Source organism: Artemia franciscana, chromosome 18 (assembly GCF_032884065.1).
Source record: "Artemia franciscana chromosome 18, ASM3288406v1, whole genome shotgun sequence".
Taxonomy (NCBI): domain Eukaryota; kingdom Metazoa; phylum Arthropoda; class Branchiopoda; order Anostraca; family Artemiidae; genus Artemia; species Artemia franciscana.
The window spans coordinates 3,276,503-3,292,261 of NC_088880.1; the positions used below are offsets into that span (position 1 = coordinate 3,276,503).

Consider the following 15,759-nt stretch of genomic DNA (forward strand, 5'->3'; position numbering starts at 1 on the left):
TTTGAATCTATGGATGTTTGAATCATGATACAATTTAAATGCAAAAGGGCATGCACAAATAACATGTAACTTGTGATTGATGGCGCTGTGAGCGCTATGAAATAGCTGACCCTTGTCATCCCAGTTTTAGCTTTTTTGTGCTGTTTTTTTTTTCGAGTTTCCTGTAGTGGTGGTGTAAGTGAAATGTAAGTCAAATTATGTAATGTAGTGAAAACTAAGGCTTTAAAAATAGGTCTTCATATGGCCCATTATGAAGATTCTTATGGAGTAAATGTCTCTTCAAGTGCTTTCAATCGACGCCGTCAATGATTTTAAGTCACTTGCAATAGTTTCTGTTTTAAGCAGCACTTTGTAGGTGTCACAAAAGTCAAAAAGAATCTGTAGTATTAATTGTTCCTGGCGGCATAAACTATGGAAGCAATACTTCTTCTTAAAGATAAAGATTACGACATAGGATTTTTATTCAATGCCGTATCCCTAGCAGCGGTGATGATCTCCATTTCATGGCCTTTCGGCCAGGAAGTCCAACGGGGATCAGCATCTTTTGCTTTCGCACACCCTTCCTGCTTACCTTTCCCAGATTTCTCCAGGTACCCATTCAGAGCTGGGTAGACTCTGGCTGAGCTTACAGTCACGCCGCTGACCCTGTTCAAACCAAATAACTAGTGGCACCAGGCCTCGAACTCCTACCCTCTTGAACAAACAGTCTCAAGTCTAGCGCGCTAACTACTCGGTTAGGACAGTTATCAAAAATACATATTTTTGGCAAATAAAAATGAAAAAAGTTACTGTAAGTTCAGAGGCGCCATTTGGGCCAAATTCCTGGGGTGGGCATGAACTCCATCTGCCCCCCCCCCCTTTCCCGATTTACTTTGTGTCGCGTAAGAAAAATCCGGGTTTTGGCAGCACATTGATCGAATATTCTAAGTAAAAATGCATTTTCAGCACCCGTGTGTTGCTTGGAAATGTACTGTAACCAAATGTGGAACTCGGCCACACTGACCTCTAAGATTAATTATAACAACGAAAAATACAATCAACGAGGTTAAGTGTTTAAACTGAAAGTGGAAAATTCAACCAGACTACAGGCTGGCATTCCTCAGCGAGAAACTTTCTTATTTAAGTAAACAATACGTCGGTGAAAGTAACCTTCATTGTTATGCTGAGGGTTGTAACCAAAATCTCAGTGTCCCTTCAGCAGAAATCTTCCAGATCAAATATATTTACAAAAAGGAAAAACATAACAAGAAACAAAAATTTAACAACATTCAAGGTAACAAGGGGAACCGCCGAGCTTTCATCTTTGCAAAATCGTCAACAAGCTGGTTGTAGTCCAAATTTTTTACTAAATCTTTCTCTGCAAATATCAAAAGGAGGTGACTGAGACGATCATCTCCTGTTGTAGACAGCAGGTAGTTTTTCACTATTTCTAGGCTAGAGAACAAACGCTCATTGCTCGCTGTTGTCTCAGGAAGTGTGGCAGCAATACGAAGTACTTTAATTACTTCTGAGTAAGCCACTGGTAATGCCTGAAGATGGTCGACAATGTCTAGGAATTTTTCCGGCTTTTTCTCCTCATTGAGCAATAAACGCTTGGCAATACCAGCTTGAGATTCGAGAAGAATGCTCTCGATATCCAGCTCGCCGTAAAGAGAAGAGAAAAGCTTGAGCAGCTCTGTGTCCATAAACTTGGTTGAGCTTGGATCCAAGGCTTCGAGCGTACTCAGCACTGGCAAGTTATATGTGAACCTTCTGTCAAATTCGGCTAGTAGACGGTCAAAAGTTTTGAAGTATTCTTGCTTCATTTCATCCGCCAAAGTAGTAGTCCAATTTCCAGATTCGATGAAATTCTTTCCTAGCGTCAAAGTTGTCACAAATTGTTTCCGATGCTTAGTGATCTTTTGAATTCTTCAAGGTCGTCCTTTCTGACCAACAGAGGAGGGTCTAGTCGCGGGTCCGTTCACAGCTGGTACTTCAATTTCGAGTTCTGTTGCAAACTCTTTAGCCTTCTTGAAAAGCGATACAAATGAAGCATCTGAACGCAGGTCGGTGAGTTTGCTTCTTGTGGCCTGAATCAGGGTGCGCGATCGAGAAATAACCAAGTCGACGGTGACGGCATGGAGTTGCTGAGACAGCGATTTCGTCGCTCGCGTAATTGCTTCTATGTAGTGCAATCGGAAGATAACAAGGAACGATTCCATTAAGAAATGATAGGCCAGGAACTGACCTATTTTAGTCTATCAACTTAGAGGAATTGCTGCAAATATTCAGAATTTATAATACTAATATAATCATCTAGGAAACGGGCATTTGACAGAACTTGAGAATTAGATTAAGTATCTATCTTGCTTTCAAAGTTTACAATGGTTAATAGCAAAGTGTTATTATTATGGCTGGCAAAGGATCCTTTTTGGTGGAAGCTTGGGCCCCCTGGAAAATCTGGGGTGGGCATTTGCCCACCCCTGCCCCCCTCCCCAAATGGCGCATCTGTGTATGTTGTTGATTTGTTTGAGGGATTTGTGTGTCTAATTGTTGAGCATTTTTGAACACCCGCCATATAGTCTCGATTTAATCCTCATTGATTTTCGTCTTTTGGAAGTCAATTGAAGAAGTGGCTTGGGTGGGGGGGGGTTGTTTCTCTTCTCAATTGATGGGAGCTGAAAATAACACTTAATAGCCACTCCAAATCTTTCTCGTTGCCTTTTATGAAGAAACTATTTAAAAAAAAAAATTTCACGGACAAAATTCAGGTTTCCTTCAACTTCTTCCTTACGCTTGTTGTATAATATACAGCCAGTCCAATGATTATCTAAAGGATAATCGTTAATACGATATAAAGGATAATACGTCAGGCTTACCTATAAAAAAAATTAACTGTACGTAAATAGCCCTTATTCTCCGCGCCCGTTCATAATTGAAAAAATGTGTATATCAAAGGTTTTCAATTATCGCAGCAAGTTTAAAGTTGCTGTGGCTTTTACAACTGCCATTTTGTTACATTAGCAGAGTTGGTGTTCTCTCTTTCTTATAATTTTAATAAAAGAAAATTCCCAAATTCCATTGATTTGTCATTTCCTTAACTCGTTTTTGGCAAAAATAAAATATAAAACGTCTTCTTTTCATTCTTAAATACACATGTGACGCGAAAGTCGGCAGCCTGTTGGCTTTGAATAGTACTCGTACAATTTTTAGCACAGAAAATATGACCCAATTGTATTAATTGTTAACACACTGAGAGAAGCTTGTATAAGTTTTATCGCGCATAATTTTACGAATTATACGCCTTATTCACTAGCGTGAACGGTGCCTAAGGGTTGCCTCCTCCTCAATATCTCGCTCTTTACGCTAAAGTTTGACTTTTTGTTCTAATTATTTAAGAATCACTCATCAAACACAAAGGTTGGTTTCATTACAATAACAAGCTTTTTTAAAAATTCTTTAAAAAAAAATTCACCATAAAGAGCGAAGTATTGAGGAGGTGGTACCTCCTCCCCCATATACGTAACAATTCCTGTCCGTTTTAAGTTTTAATGTTGCTCATTACTTTCAGTTGAAAAAATTGTTTCTTATTTAATTTCTGATCGTTTTTTTTAAATCATATCGTTAAACCCAGCTCACCTCCAAGGAAAATTTCCTTTCCCAACGAAAAATTCATCCTTTGAAAAGATCCTCCAACGTACCCCCCTCCTCCCGGAAAATATAGGCATACTTCCCAACTACCAATACTATATGTAAGCAATGGGCAAAGTTCATAGCTTGCAGCCCTTCCCCGGAGGCTGTAGGCCAGTCAAGTTATCCTCAGAGACATAGTTATTTGGTCTTTTGACTATGCTGAAAAAATGGCTATCTCAAAGTTTTGATCGGACGACTTTGGGGAAAAAGGGGATGTAAGGAGGGCTAGCTCCCTTCCAAAGTTTTGGTCGCTTAAAAAGGACACTAGAACTTTTAATCTTGACTCCTCTCCCGATCTAGGATCACCGGTTCGAGAATATCCCCGGGGGAAAAAATAACAAATAAAGACGTGTCCGTGATCTTACTTCTGGCAAAGAATACCAAATTCCACATGTTTGTACATAGGAGCTTGAGCCTCTCCCCTTTTCTCAAAAATTGGGCAAATTTTAATAACAAATAAAAGCGTATCCAGGATCTTGCTTGTGGCAAAAAAATGCCAAATTCCACATTTTTATACATAGGAGCTTGAAACATTTCCCCTTTTCTCAAAAATTGAGCAAATTTTCTCAGGCTCGTAACTTTTGAAGGGTAAAATTAATTTTTATGAGTTTTATATATTTTGAATAAACATAAAAATTCGATTCTTTTGATGCTTTTATTGTTATCAATACTGTTTCTTGGAGTTCTGGCTACTATTGCGTCGCATCCCTTCTTACTAACAGTTCGTTATCACAAATTGTTTGACAAATAATCCCTCACTTTCAAATTGTCGAAAACTTTTACTCTTTTCTGTATAATTTCCTACAAGTTTATCCCAGTTCACCCATTATCGGAACGTTTTACCCGTCTCTAACACTTTCCTTAATATTAATTGAGGCCTCGTTTTTATCTAACTCCGGCTTTTCCCGATCGACTGCTTTCTTTTAATTTTAAATACCAACACAATATCTTACTATCATGTCGCCTATTTGCATTTTCTAGATCTTCCCCTCAAGAAAAGCAGAGAATCCCGCTCCTGAAAGTCAAGGACTAAGAATTTCTTCGTCTAAGCAATATGGTTAAACCGGCTTAGAACCGGACAGCAAGAAGCGTTCAGAACCTCCAGTTGAATGGAGGCCTTGTATAGTCCTGGGCCCATTTTGGTCACTATATGATTTCATGCAGTTGGAGATCTTCTTCAATCAACAAGAGTCGACTTCCTGCACAAGCAATCTCATGCTTATTACAAGAGACTCGTCATATATTTATGCCTTTAAATATTACACTACAATGGAGAGGCAAACCGTAATAAATAGCATAGCTAGGAAGAGGTTATTGAGCGCATCAAAATAAACAAACCCAGAAGAGTTAGACATTGACCAAGATCCAGGGTAATGATATGCGGGTTGCTAGGCTACTGTTTGCAGTCACTGTTCTGGTTAGAAAAACTCGTGAAAGGCCCACCCACCAAGCATGGTTTCCCTTCTGAGGATACAGACAGAGGAGGGTTCTTATAGAGAGCCGAAACCATCTTGTAACGATGGAACAGCTCCAAGCTATTCCAAAAATTTTGGCATTATTACTTAGCTTAATACTCTCACGCTGATGGTCAAAAGATAAATAAAATGGATAAAAATTTATAAACAAATTCGAAGTTGTAATAACAAGTTGTTGTTGCTGTTGTTGTTGACTATTTGTAATCTACAGTTTCCTGCATTATGGAAGATCAGTAAAATAAGTGTTAGTAGAATCATTTTCAAACTGACAAACGTACAGGGACAAACAAGTTATTTCACAATATTTTATTTACGATCTATATCAGGCATTATAAAAGAAAAAAGATGAAAATTATAACTTTTGGTGGTTTCTTTATAAAAAATATGTTTTCCCGTCACTCCCTTTATTTTAAAAAACACTAACAATAAATACAATTTATATTTAGACAACGAACTGAACATAATATAAACAAAATTATATATATTTAAATATACAAGAAAAATCAACAATATACAGCAGTAAATTTACACTAATTGAATCTACTTATAATAATAATTATAAGTTTTACACCTCGAAAAATCAATATTGGTTTGAAGCGACCTAATAAGGGTCCAGTGGAACACTAAAAAAAGATTCCCCCACAGGGGTATGCCCCCACGGAGGTGGGAAAGGTATACCCTTTCCCACGAGGGATGCTATGTATATCTTACATGAATGCGCCCACAGACAGTGTTTATCTGATTATAACGAAATGAGGCGTTAGAGGGGCAAAAAAGGGTTCTGATTTCTTTGCCTCTGAGAGGAAGAACATAAAAAAGCGCAATGAAACTAGGTACGCCTCTGCATTATCATCATTGGATTTTAAGAGATACAAACGATGTTCAAGTTAATATTTAAAATCTACATACGCCTCTGCATTATCATCATTGGACTTTAAGAGATACAAACGATGTTCAAGTTAATATTTAAAATCTACATACGCCTCTGCATTATCATCATTGGACTTTAAGAGATACAAACGATGTTCAAGTTAATATTTAAAATCTACATACGCCTCTGCATTATCATCATTGGACTTTAAGAGATACAAACGATGTTCAAGTTAATATTTAAAATCTACATACGCCTCTGCATTATCATCATTGGACTTTAAGAGATACAAACGATGTTCAAGTTAATATTTAAAATCTACATACGCCTCTGCATTATCATCATTGGACTTTAAGAGATACAAACGATGTTCAAGTTAATATTTAAAATCTACATATTAATGACAAATTTTTTTCTGCAATGATTTTCGTGTGATGGTTTTTGCTTTTGCTGGTAGTGCTTATTTGGGTTTTTTTCTGGAACATGTACTCCAAATATATCTCTTTTTATTCAAAAGTCAGAGAAGTTACACTTTAATAGCCCCAAAAGGAAGAACATTAAATGTGAATTACGTGTGTTTTAACAAGCATTTTGTTTTTCAAAAAATGTAGAAATGTTTTAGAAAGGGCGCTGGTACGAAAATGTAGAGGGACAGAGAGCAATTTGTATCTAACCTTTTTTTAATGAAGATAGAAAAAATATATATTGTAAAATCCAGGGGGGAGCGATTTCTTTTCCATGTAAACACCAGAAAAGGGTATTTTCAAAATCTGCCACCCTCTCCCCCTCAAGTTAGGCCCTTTGTTTGCAGAATATTTATGTTTACGGTTTATAGTATGATTCTGTTTATTATCTGACATATTCCTTTAATGATTAACATTAATTTATAAAGCAATCTCCTTGTGTTTTTTTTTTACTTTTGGTTAGAGGGGGGCATTCACCTTGGTGCCGGATAAAGAATGTGACACATCACTTTAAAGATTTATCTGTAACTTTTCTTGACGAAAAACGTCTTAAGAAACAGGATGACAGGATTTAAGTTACGAATCAATGATAATAACAACTTATTCATTAGATTACTTTTTTTCTTGTTCTTTTTTTTTAATAAAACTTGTCAAATACTTATTTAGAACTCTATTTTTGAGTATTCATACATGATTTTTAGATTCAAGACTCAAAGACATTACACTCTGATTTCCTCAAAAATAAAATTTTTTTGCTTTGACAAAAAAAAATGAAACAAATGCAGATATGCTTTCAGTATGCTTTTCAGCTTTCAGATTGTAATATACTTTAATTTTTTATCTGTATATTTCATTAATAATTAATCTTCGTTAATATTGAAAATCATTTCAATTATAGCATTTTCATACATTTTTAACATGAACATTGTTTTACATCAACAAAACCAGTCGAAATAAGTAAATAAATAACAAAATATACACGTGAGATCAGGTTCATTCAATAAGGAGCAATTAAAGCAGCCAATGGTTGAAGTCCCTGATATAATACATACCGACATATATCGATCGGTACATATACCGATCGGTACATATACCGATGCGCAAACTCACTATAATGCTATACTCAATCAACAATTCTCCTACACACAATATATAATTACCGCATCGCTTATACGTATCGCTATAATATATGTCTTAAGACGTACATATTATTTACAAGAATTGCAAATGACATAGGAATTTATCAAGCCTAAGCATATACAGTTATTTGATAAGACGAAAAAAACTGAAAAATTCCCAATAACAGAATATACTCTCAAAAATGACTGCAGGCAATGATCAAGGTTGCATAGAACAATTACTTAACTCAACTCCTAGAACCTATCAATAATGGATGCATATAATGGATTCTGATAATCAAAGGTGACAATAATTGTGAAAATAGGTGGCAATCATAGATGTCGTTTCTAAGACATTTTCCTAAAAAGAGGTAGGGATACAAGGTTCTAAAATTGATATAAATGTCAATTTAAAAGAAATCCAAATACAAAATTTATTTCTCCGAAATTACGCTCTACTTTCGCTCCACAGTTTCTCAAGGCAGTATCAACGTCAAAAACGTGTTCAGATTGTAAAATTTAAATATTTAAAAAAAGTCTTAAAAATTTAATTTTAATTTTAATTAATTAAAATATTTAAAAAATTTTGTTTATAATGAACAAATTTGTATTTAAAATAAAAGCTGCATATTTATACTAAAGAAAATGGCAGGTACTAATTTGATTTTATTAATTCTTGGCTAATTTAATTTCTCTTTTATTCAATTCTAAAGTTCTACTACATTCAGACAGTAAGATGACTGGTCACAAATATAGGTAATTTTTCGGTATCTTTCTATTCTTAGCGTTGAAGTTTAAAAAATTTTCGAATTTATCAGTTTAATTTAGTTTCATTTTTAACTAACTATCCTTAAAACATGCGTTATTTTTCTCAAAAATGTTTGCGTTTCCGCTCGCTCTAAAATAGTTCAAGAAGCAGCCAAGACGCTAATATACTTCAACTGAACGTAGTAGATTGATACACTAACGACGAGTGCGTAGACCACCTTCTGAGTTAGGCCACTCCCCTCTGGGACAAAATAAATTATTTCATATTTTCCATAAATGCAGGCCAATTCTGCCATGTTCAGCAACAAAAAAAGCTTATTTTTAAGGTGTATTTTTTTTTATTTTAGACTTATTCCAACTACGATGAGCTAGTATACTTGAAAATAAACTGTTAAGATTTACAAAATCTGATTCAAAAATATTTGCCTTAACTTTTGGGAAACAATTACTCACAAATTAAAAATTTAGGAGTTTTTTTAATTAACATTTATGTTAGATATTACGAACATCAGTTGTCTAATTGTTGGTCGGGGCTTTTTGGACCATTTTCAATTTTAACTTTAAGTGGAATTTTCCCTTAGTCCAACTATAAAAAAAAAATTGCAAGCCCATTCAAAAGTCGATATACTAACGACGAGTGAGTATGCCACCTTCTGAGTAAGGCCACCCGCCTCATGGACATGTAGGTGAGCATAATAGTTGAAATGGAACGACATAAAACAGGAAAAGAAGCTGTGAGAACCCAAGGTAGGTTCATCACTTTGGACGTATTTATTAGTTTTCCTATTTCAACACTTCGACTTCAGTAATTTAAAAGGCGTTATACGAAACAAGTTGTCAAAAGGGTATTTTGTAATCTATTCTATTAAAAGAAATAGGGTCTATAGATCAGTTGCATTTGCGGTAACTTATTTGGGTCTAAGATAATTTAAAATTTTCATTTTTTTTTTTCTAAAATGCGCTACATTTTCAGCTTTTAAAATGTAAACTTCTAGTCTTATCTACAAGGCCATACAAAAATCTTTCTTTTACAAAAAAAAAATCGTTCGTCAAAAGCAATAAAAAAAGAATATATTTCGAATTTCAATAGCACAATCTTCAATAGGTCTTCAATAGCACATTTTTTCGAGCCATACTGGAGAAAAAGGTAAAAAAAAAAGTAAAGGATACGGCATTAGACTTTACGGTCCGTACCGGCGGTGCTGATCTCCGTTTCTTGGCCCTTCAGCCAGGAAGTGCAATGGGGGGTTGGGGGCCAGCCATCCTGTGCTTTCGCACACCCTTCCTGTTTACCTTCCCCAGATTTCTCCAGGTACCCATTTAGAGCTGGGTCGACTCTGGCTAAGCTTACAGAGTCACGACACTGACCCCCGTCCCAAACAGAAGAATTGGGTACACTGGGATTCGAACCCGCGTCCTCTATACTGGAGAAAAGTTACTATTTAGCGAAAACACTACTTGGTTAAATTCAAAATATTACGCAATATTTAGATTCGAATCAAAATTCATAAATATTTTGAGCTTTCATGTAAATGTATGATGTTTCACGTTTTGATATACCCCAGCCTACTTCTATTCGAATCTTCAAGTAAAGCAAGTGAAATTAAATGTTTCAATTGATTAAATGATATTTGGAGTAACTAAGCCTTCCTCCGATATACACTGCTATCTCAATTTTAAATAGACAAAGATTGTATTATACACATTCTAACTTTAAATAAAAGCTTACAAGAAAATTCAGTGCGTTGTTTTTAAGATCTTAAATTATTATGATGTTTCATTATAGTTTATCTGGTTCTATATTCAACATTTATCCTTTGCCGCCTAAACGTTCTATCCTTTTCTCCTACAATAGGGTATATTAAACGTTTATCCTTTTACCCCTATCAATAAAAAAAACCTAAATTCTACTTTTCCTCCACTACTTTCGTTTGGAACGTCAACCACGTACGCTGAATTTTTCTGGTTGGAAGAAAGACAAGAATTATAAAAAATAAGCAAATTTTACAAAAAATGTCAGAATATCTAGGGGAAAATCATAACTTCCAAACGGGATATATATGCTTTCCTACTTGGGATTTCAAGTTTTTAAAATCGAAACTTGTTAGTCTAATCTTAAAGGCTAGGGGGTACACGTTTTGACCCCTCTCCTCTACAAAAATTGCCCGACTCATCAGAATATAACAAAAATGCATATAAACAAATTTTTGATAAGTTTTTAAAGTCTTTTTGCCCCCCCCCCCAAACAAAACCCTGGATACACCCTTGAGAACATATCTTTTCTTGATTTACCATGGTCTTGGACTAAGCTCCTTCCCCCAATTTATATGATCACGTGAATTTGTCATAGATCAAAATTGTACTTTATATATTCTGACCTTAAATGGAAGTTTACAAAAAAAGAAATAAATTCTGTTTTAATTTATCCACTCCTTCTCTTTAAAAGCAGCCACAATCGCGAATTTTTTTTTGGTTGGGGGAAGGAAAAATCACAATATAATAATTTCTAGGGAGGGGGCACGGACCCATAAACTCTTTCGATAGGTGCAAGCATTTCTATCATCCTTTCATCCTGAAAGGTGGGAAAAAGCGCGCGTTTTTTGTGTCTGATTACTGAATGAAATATGTACTAGAAGGTAAAACGAGTAAAAAAAAATCTCCAGAATCCATTAAATTACAGAGAATACGAACATATTTATCGAGACGGTTTCTTTTTCGTAGAAAAATTTTCTAAAGAAATAACAAAAAGTACATAACAATTAATATAAGCATGCTATACTTACTTTATCTATGCCTTTTTATTCAGACCTTCTATAACCGTTTGGCTATATTTTGGTCATACTCAAAGTCTTGCAATAAAGTAAATAATGATTTTAAGAAAAGTAATCGTAATTATTCTTTAAAAAGAGCGAATAAATAGGTTAGTAAATCATAAGAATTTAAAATCAGCTGCCAACGAAAGATGATCTGACGGGTAGGACATAGATGGCAGGCGGTCTTGCCCTATTTTTTCTTCATCGGGAATCTCCAACACCATTTCGACATCTAAATTACTCGTACTGTAAAAAATATAATCTATAGTATGTCTTATTTCCCCTTCTTCTCGAACCTTCCATGTCGTGTAGTCAGGCTCTGAATTGTTATTAGTTAATTTGGCATAGGCAGAATCAAGTTGCATCCTAGGGTGCGTTCGCATAGTTGTATAAACTGGCTCGCACGGCTCGGCATTAAAATCACCAGCTATGATTATTGGTCTGTTTGAGAACTCGTCTGTCAAAAAGGCTAATATATCTTTTCCTTGCTCATTTCTAAGATTTGATAGTAACGCCCCCTGTTTTGCTTTAAGGTGTGTGGTTGCGACACAAATTTCGCGACCTGTTGCAATATGCCGTAAAACTTGAAGGATAAGGACTTGGTTGCTTTGGACATGCCACACTTCAACTGTTCGCGTAGCAGTTTTGATTAATTCAAATTTGGATTTGCGATAAAATATTGCACAGCCGTCAGGTCCGTTGTTACCTTTTACGTAGACGCAAGGAGAATCAGGTTTAGGGAAGAAATAGCCGTCGTAACCTTGAGTTGACATCGTTTTAGCAAAAAAGTTGAAATGATCCACTTCCTGAAAAACAGAAAAATTAATGCAAATGTATACCTAAGAAAACTTGCTAAAAGCAAATAAAAAATAAGAAATGAGATTATAATCCCTTCTTTTTTCCCTTGTTTGGACTTAATTGACTTATATGATATGTCAATTCTTGTTTTTTAATATTATTTTTTACCTATACCATTTAAGTATTTTATGTATATTTAAATTTGAAGTGTTTATGCTTACTTTATGCTGTTCTAGAGTTTCATACATTTTCTATTTTTTACAATTTTTCAAATTCTGGTAAAAATATTGGGAAAAAACTTGCAAAATTGCTGTAAAATAAGTACACAATTTTAGTTGTTTTTACCAATTGGTCGAAAATATTATGGGGAACACCACTTTAGGTTTCAAATAGTAGAAAAAAAAATCTAGATTTTTCATTTTAGTGAATAAAGATTTAGTTCTATATATTCAATTTTAATATTCCAGAGGGATTAATAACATTATTTATTACTACACTAGACGGTACTATACTTGACTTTAAAATAGAATAAATTCTAGATATTTACTTTTCATAAGTAAGAATTTACCAATTAGAAACAATCTAGATCAGAAACTATCTATGAAAAAAGGTAATTCCCAATAGCCATGGGCACCGATTGCGAGGTAGAGTAGGGGTTAATTGCTCCTCTAGATTTTGCAAAATACTTTTTAGGTATTTCACTGAAAAAAAAAGAAGCAAAATTGCCTCCCCTCCTGAGTTTTAAAAGGTATTAATGTATATCTTCATTAAATAAAACCACACCTTCTCCCAAGAGTTTCGCTGCGCTTCAGCCAATGACATTTCTTTATAAATTTGACCCCTTCAATAAGGCCAAAACAAACAGTATACACATATTTGGAATTAACAATAGAAAATAGGTCTTTTTCCAGCTATAAATAAAGAAAGAAAGAAAATAACAAAAGTGAAAATCCTGGAAGTTTACATCCCTAAAGGCCAAATCTCCCAAAAACCATGGGGAAGGCCGTATCCAGGGGAGGAGGGGGTTTTGGCCCCTTCCCATAAAATTTTTGTCCGACTCGTAAAAACTTAACAAAAGAAAATGTGGACTAATTTTCAATGCGCTTTTAAAGGTTTTATGTACCCCTCCCCCCTAAAAAAAAAAGAAAAAAATCCTGAATATATTCTCGGCCATTAGCCTCCAAACCTATTTTAGATCTAGGGAAATTGAATCATACTAAGGAAGTTTAACTTTCCAAGAAAACAAGTTACTTTTAGACGGAACTAATAAATAATTAAAATTATAATAAATAATAATAATAATGGTAGATAATAAATAAGTTACTTTTATGCTTCAAAAACTGGGCTGTAAGTGTGCTGATCTGAATATTCATCTATTTTTTCAGAGGTTGAACTGATGCCTCATTTTTTTTTTTTTTTACCGAAATTCCACAAGGTCGCTTTTCGATATGAAAATCCATCCTCTCCTCTTATTCGTATCAAACATCTAAAAGTGAGCTTAAACACAACCATCATTATAAACGCAGGTCGGGTGTGAAGTGAGCAGAGGTCTGAATCACACAAGTCTGAAGAGAATTAAACGGTCTTTGTGATTCAGGGGTCATTCTCAAAGAATTAGAACAAAAATTTGAACTTTAGCGTAAAGAGCGAGGTATTGACGAAGGGGCGAACCTTCTCATATACGTAATAGATTTCTTTTCATTTTAAGTTTTAATGTTGCTCCTTACTTTCAGTTGAACAAATTTGCTTTTTTATTAACTAATAGGAAATCAAAAGTAAAAGTATTATTTTAATAGTATTATAAAAAATTACATAAGTAAAACTATAATTCAAATAGTATTATAGTAAAGTATAAGTATAATTTAGCAAAAAGTATTTACTAAAAGGAAATTAACTACAGATGCCTACTGGACATACAAAACAACTGCCAAAACTTCTTGTTCTTGAACTTGACGCAGAATTTCGGTTTGGCAAGAATTATTAATTTACTTTGACTTCCCGGATGTAATCAGACGTAGGAAACAATATATAGTTACCCGACCGCGTGTTAGTTTAACTTTAAACTATAGACCAGAAAGTATAAGTACCCTATCAGAGTGGAAACTGGCGATAATGTAAATGAAAATAACCAAACGCCATTTAGCACTTGGCGTTTCGTGATTTTTTTTTCCTTGCTCTTGCAATAATTTTGCCAATTAATCGAATCACAGTCGTTTTGCCTTATTACTGCATTGACACCAAACGTCAAGAAGCACCAAACGCTAGATGGAGGTGGGTGATGTTTTTTTTAACACTCGCGCCAGTTTCCACTCAAATAAGTTACCAGCACTCTTTGCTATAGACCGCAGCATAGGCATCTATACAGTAAGAAGGGTTTCTGCTCAGGGTTGCCAACTTTTTGGTCCATGAATATGTCCCCTGAGCATCCAAAAATGTGTCATTTTTAGCTAAAATGTGACCATCTTACAATCTAAAAAACTAGAGGTTAGCCTATTTTCATCAGTTGTATTACTAACCAAAAGACATTTTGTAAACCTATTTCAAGCCGGCCGTTTGACATCAAATATAACGAAAACATATATATATATATATATATATATATATATATATATATATATATATATATATATATATATATATATATATATATATATATATATATATATATAAACATTCATACACAATGACTTGTATGTAAGCACAAAACTCGTGTAAACATGTAAATACCTTTACTTTTAACAAAATCATTTGCACATCTCTGGCAAAACCTGGATGCTAGAAAAAATAAGAAAAGCACTACTTTGGTAAAAACTAACAAGTTATTTCTACCAAAATATACACCCAGTTGGGAAATGTTTCGTTTTATGTCATTAATTTACACAATCTGTCCCTTCTGTGCCTTTTCATGCCCCAAATTTCAAAAATTTATTTCTTTTGGGCACTTTAATGTCATTGTGTTCCGGCTCATGGGAATATGTCCTTTTGACATAAAATGGCAACCCTGTTCCTACATTCTCCATTTTAAAAAAAACATTTGGAACATTTCTTCATGGGCTCCTCTTTCACGCGTGCACAATAACGCAATATACCTTTGCTATACTTTGATACGCTATTAATTAAAAAAAAAAACAAGTTTTTTTAACGGAAAGTAAGGAGCGGCATTAAAACTTAAAACGAACAAAAATTACTTCGTATATGAAAGGGGCTGCTTCCTCATCAACGCCCCACTCTTTACGCTAAAGTTTGACTCTTTCTCTCTACTTTAACACTATTTAACTCTACTTTTTAAAACAGTAGAAAACTTGACGATTGACGATCTATTCACAGGTGGGACACAGGGACACAACTACAATGGCGCATAACTAATATGGCGCGTATCGACTTACGCGCGCGTGGGGGCTTGGGGGGGCGTGAAGCGCCCCCACCAACTGGGTGTTGATGTGGTGGGAAGCGCCACTCCAGCCCCATAAAGTGCCAAACAATTCATTTTTATCTAAAGCTAATCATTTTGTTCCATTCAAGATTCTCATTCCCCACGTTGTCGGAAAAGCAATTAATATCAAATCCTGTTTTAACTTTCCACTACTTATTTAACTAAATATTGTGTTACAATAAGCGGGTGAGATGAATTTTTCAAATTAGTTAAATAATTCTATTTAAGTAATAAGCTATTTTACTTATATCCTAATCCCTTATACTTTTGTATTTTTTTCCAATGGTTGTTAAAAGCAAAATAATTATATAACTGATTTTTATTTTGAAGTCGTATACATTTCGGTC

General features: G+C 34.5%; 1 protein-coding gene across 4 annotated transcripts in view; it reads right to left on the minus strand.

The window, feature by feature from the left end:
• Positions 1 to 6,918: 6,918 nt before the first annotated feature.
• LOC136038506 (nocturnin-like) overlaps positions 6,919 to 15,759 on the minus strand; it is a 79,419-nt gene continuing 70,578 nt past the window's right edge. For all 4 annotated transcript variants that reach the window (XM_065721596.1, XM_065721597.1, XM_065721598.1 and 1 more), the window contains one exon: positions 6,919 to 11,987. In XM_065721596.1, coding sequence (XP_065577668.1) covers positions 11,298 to 11,987 — 690 coding nt within the window. In that variant the 3' untranslated portion in view covers positions 6,919 to 11,297. The remainder of the gene's footprint in view (positions 11,988 to 15,759) is intronic.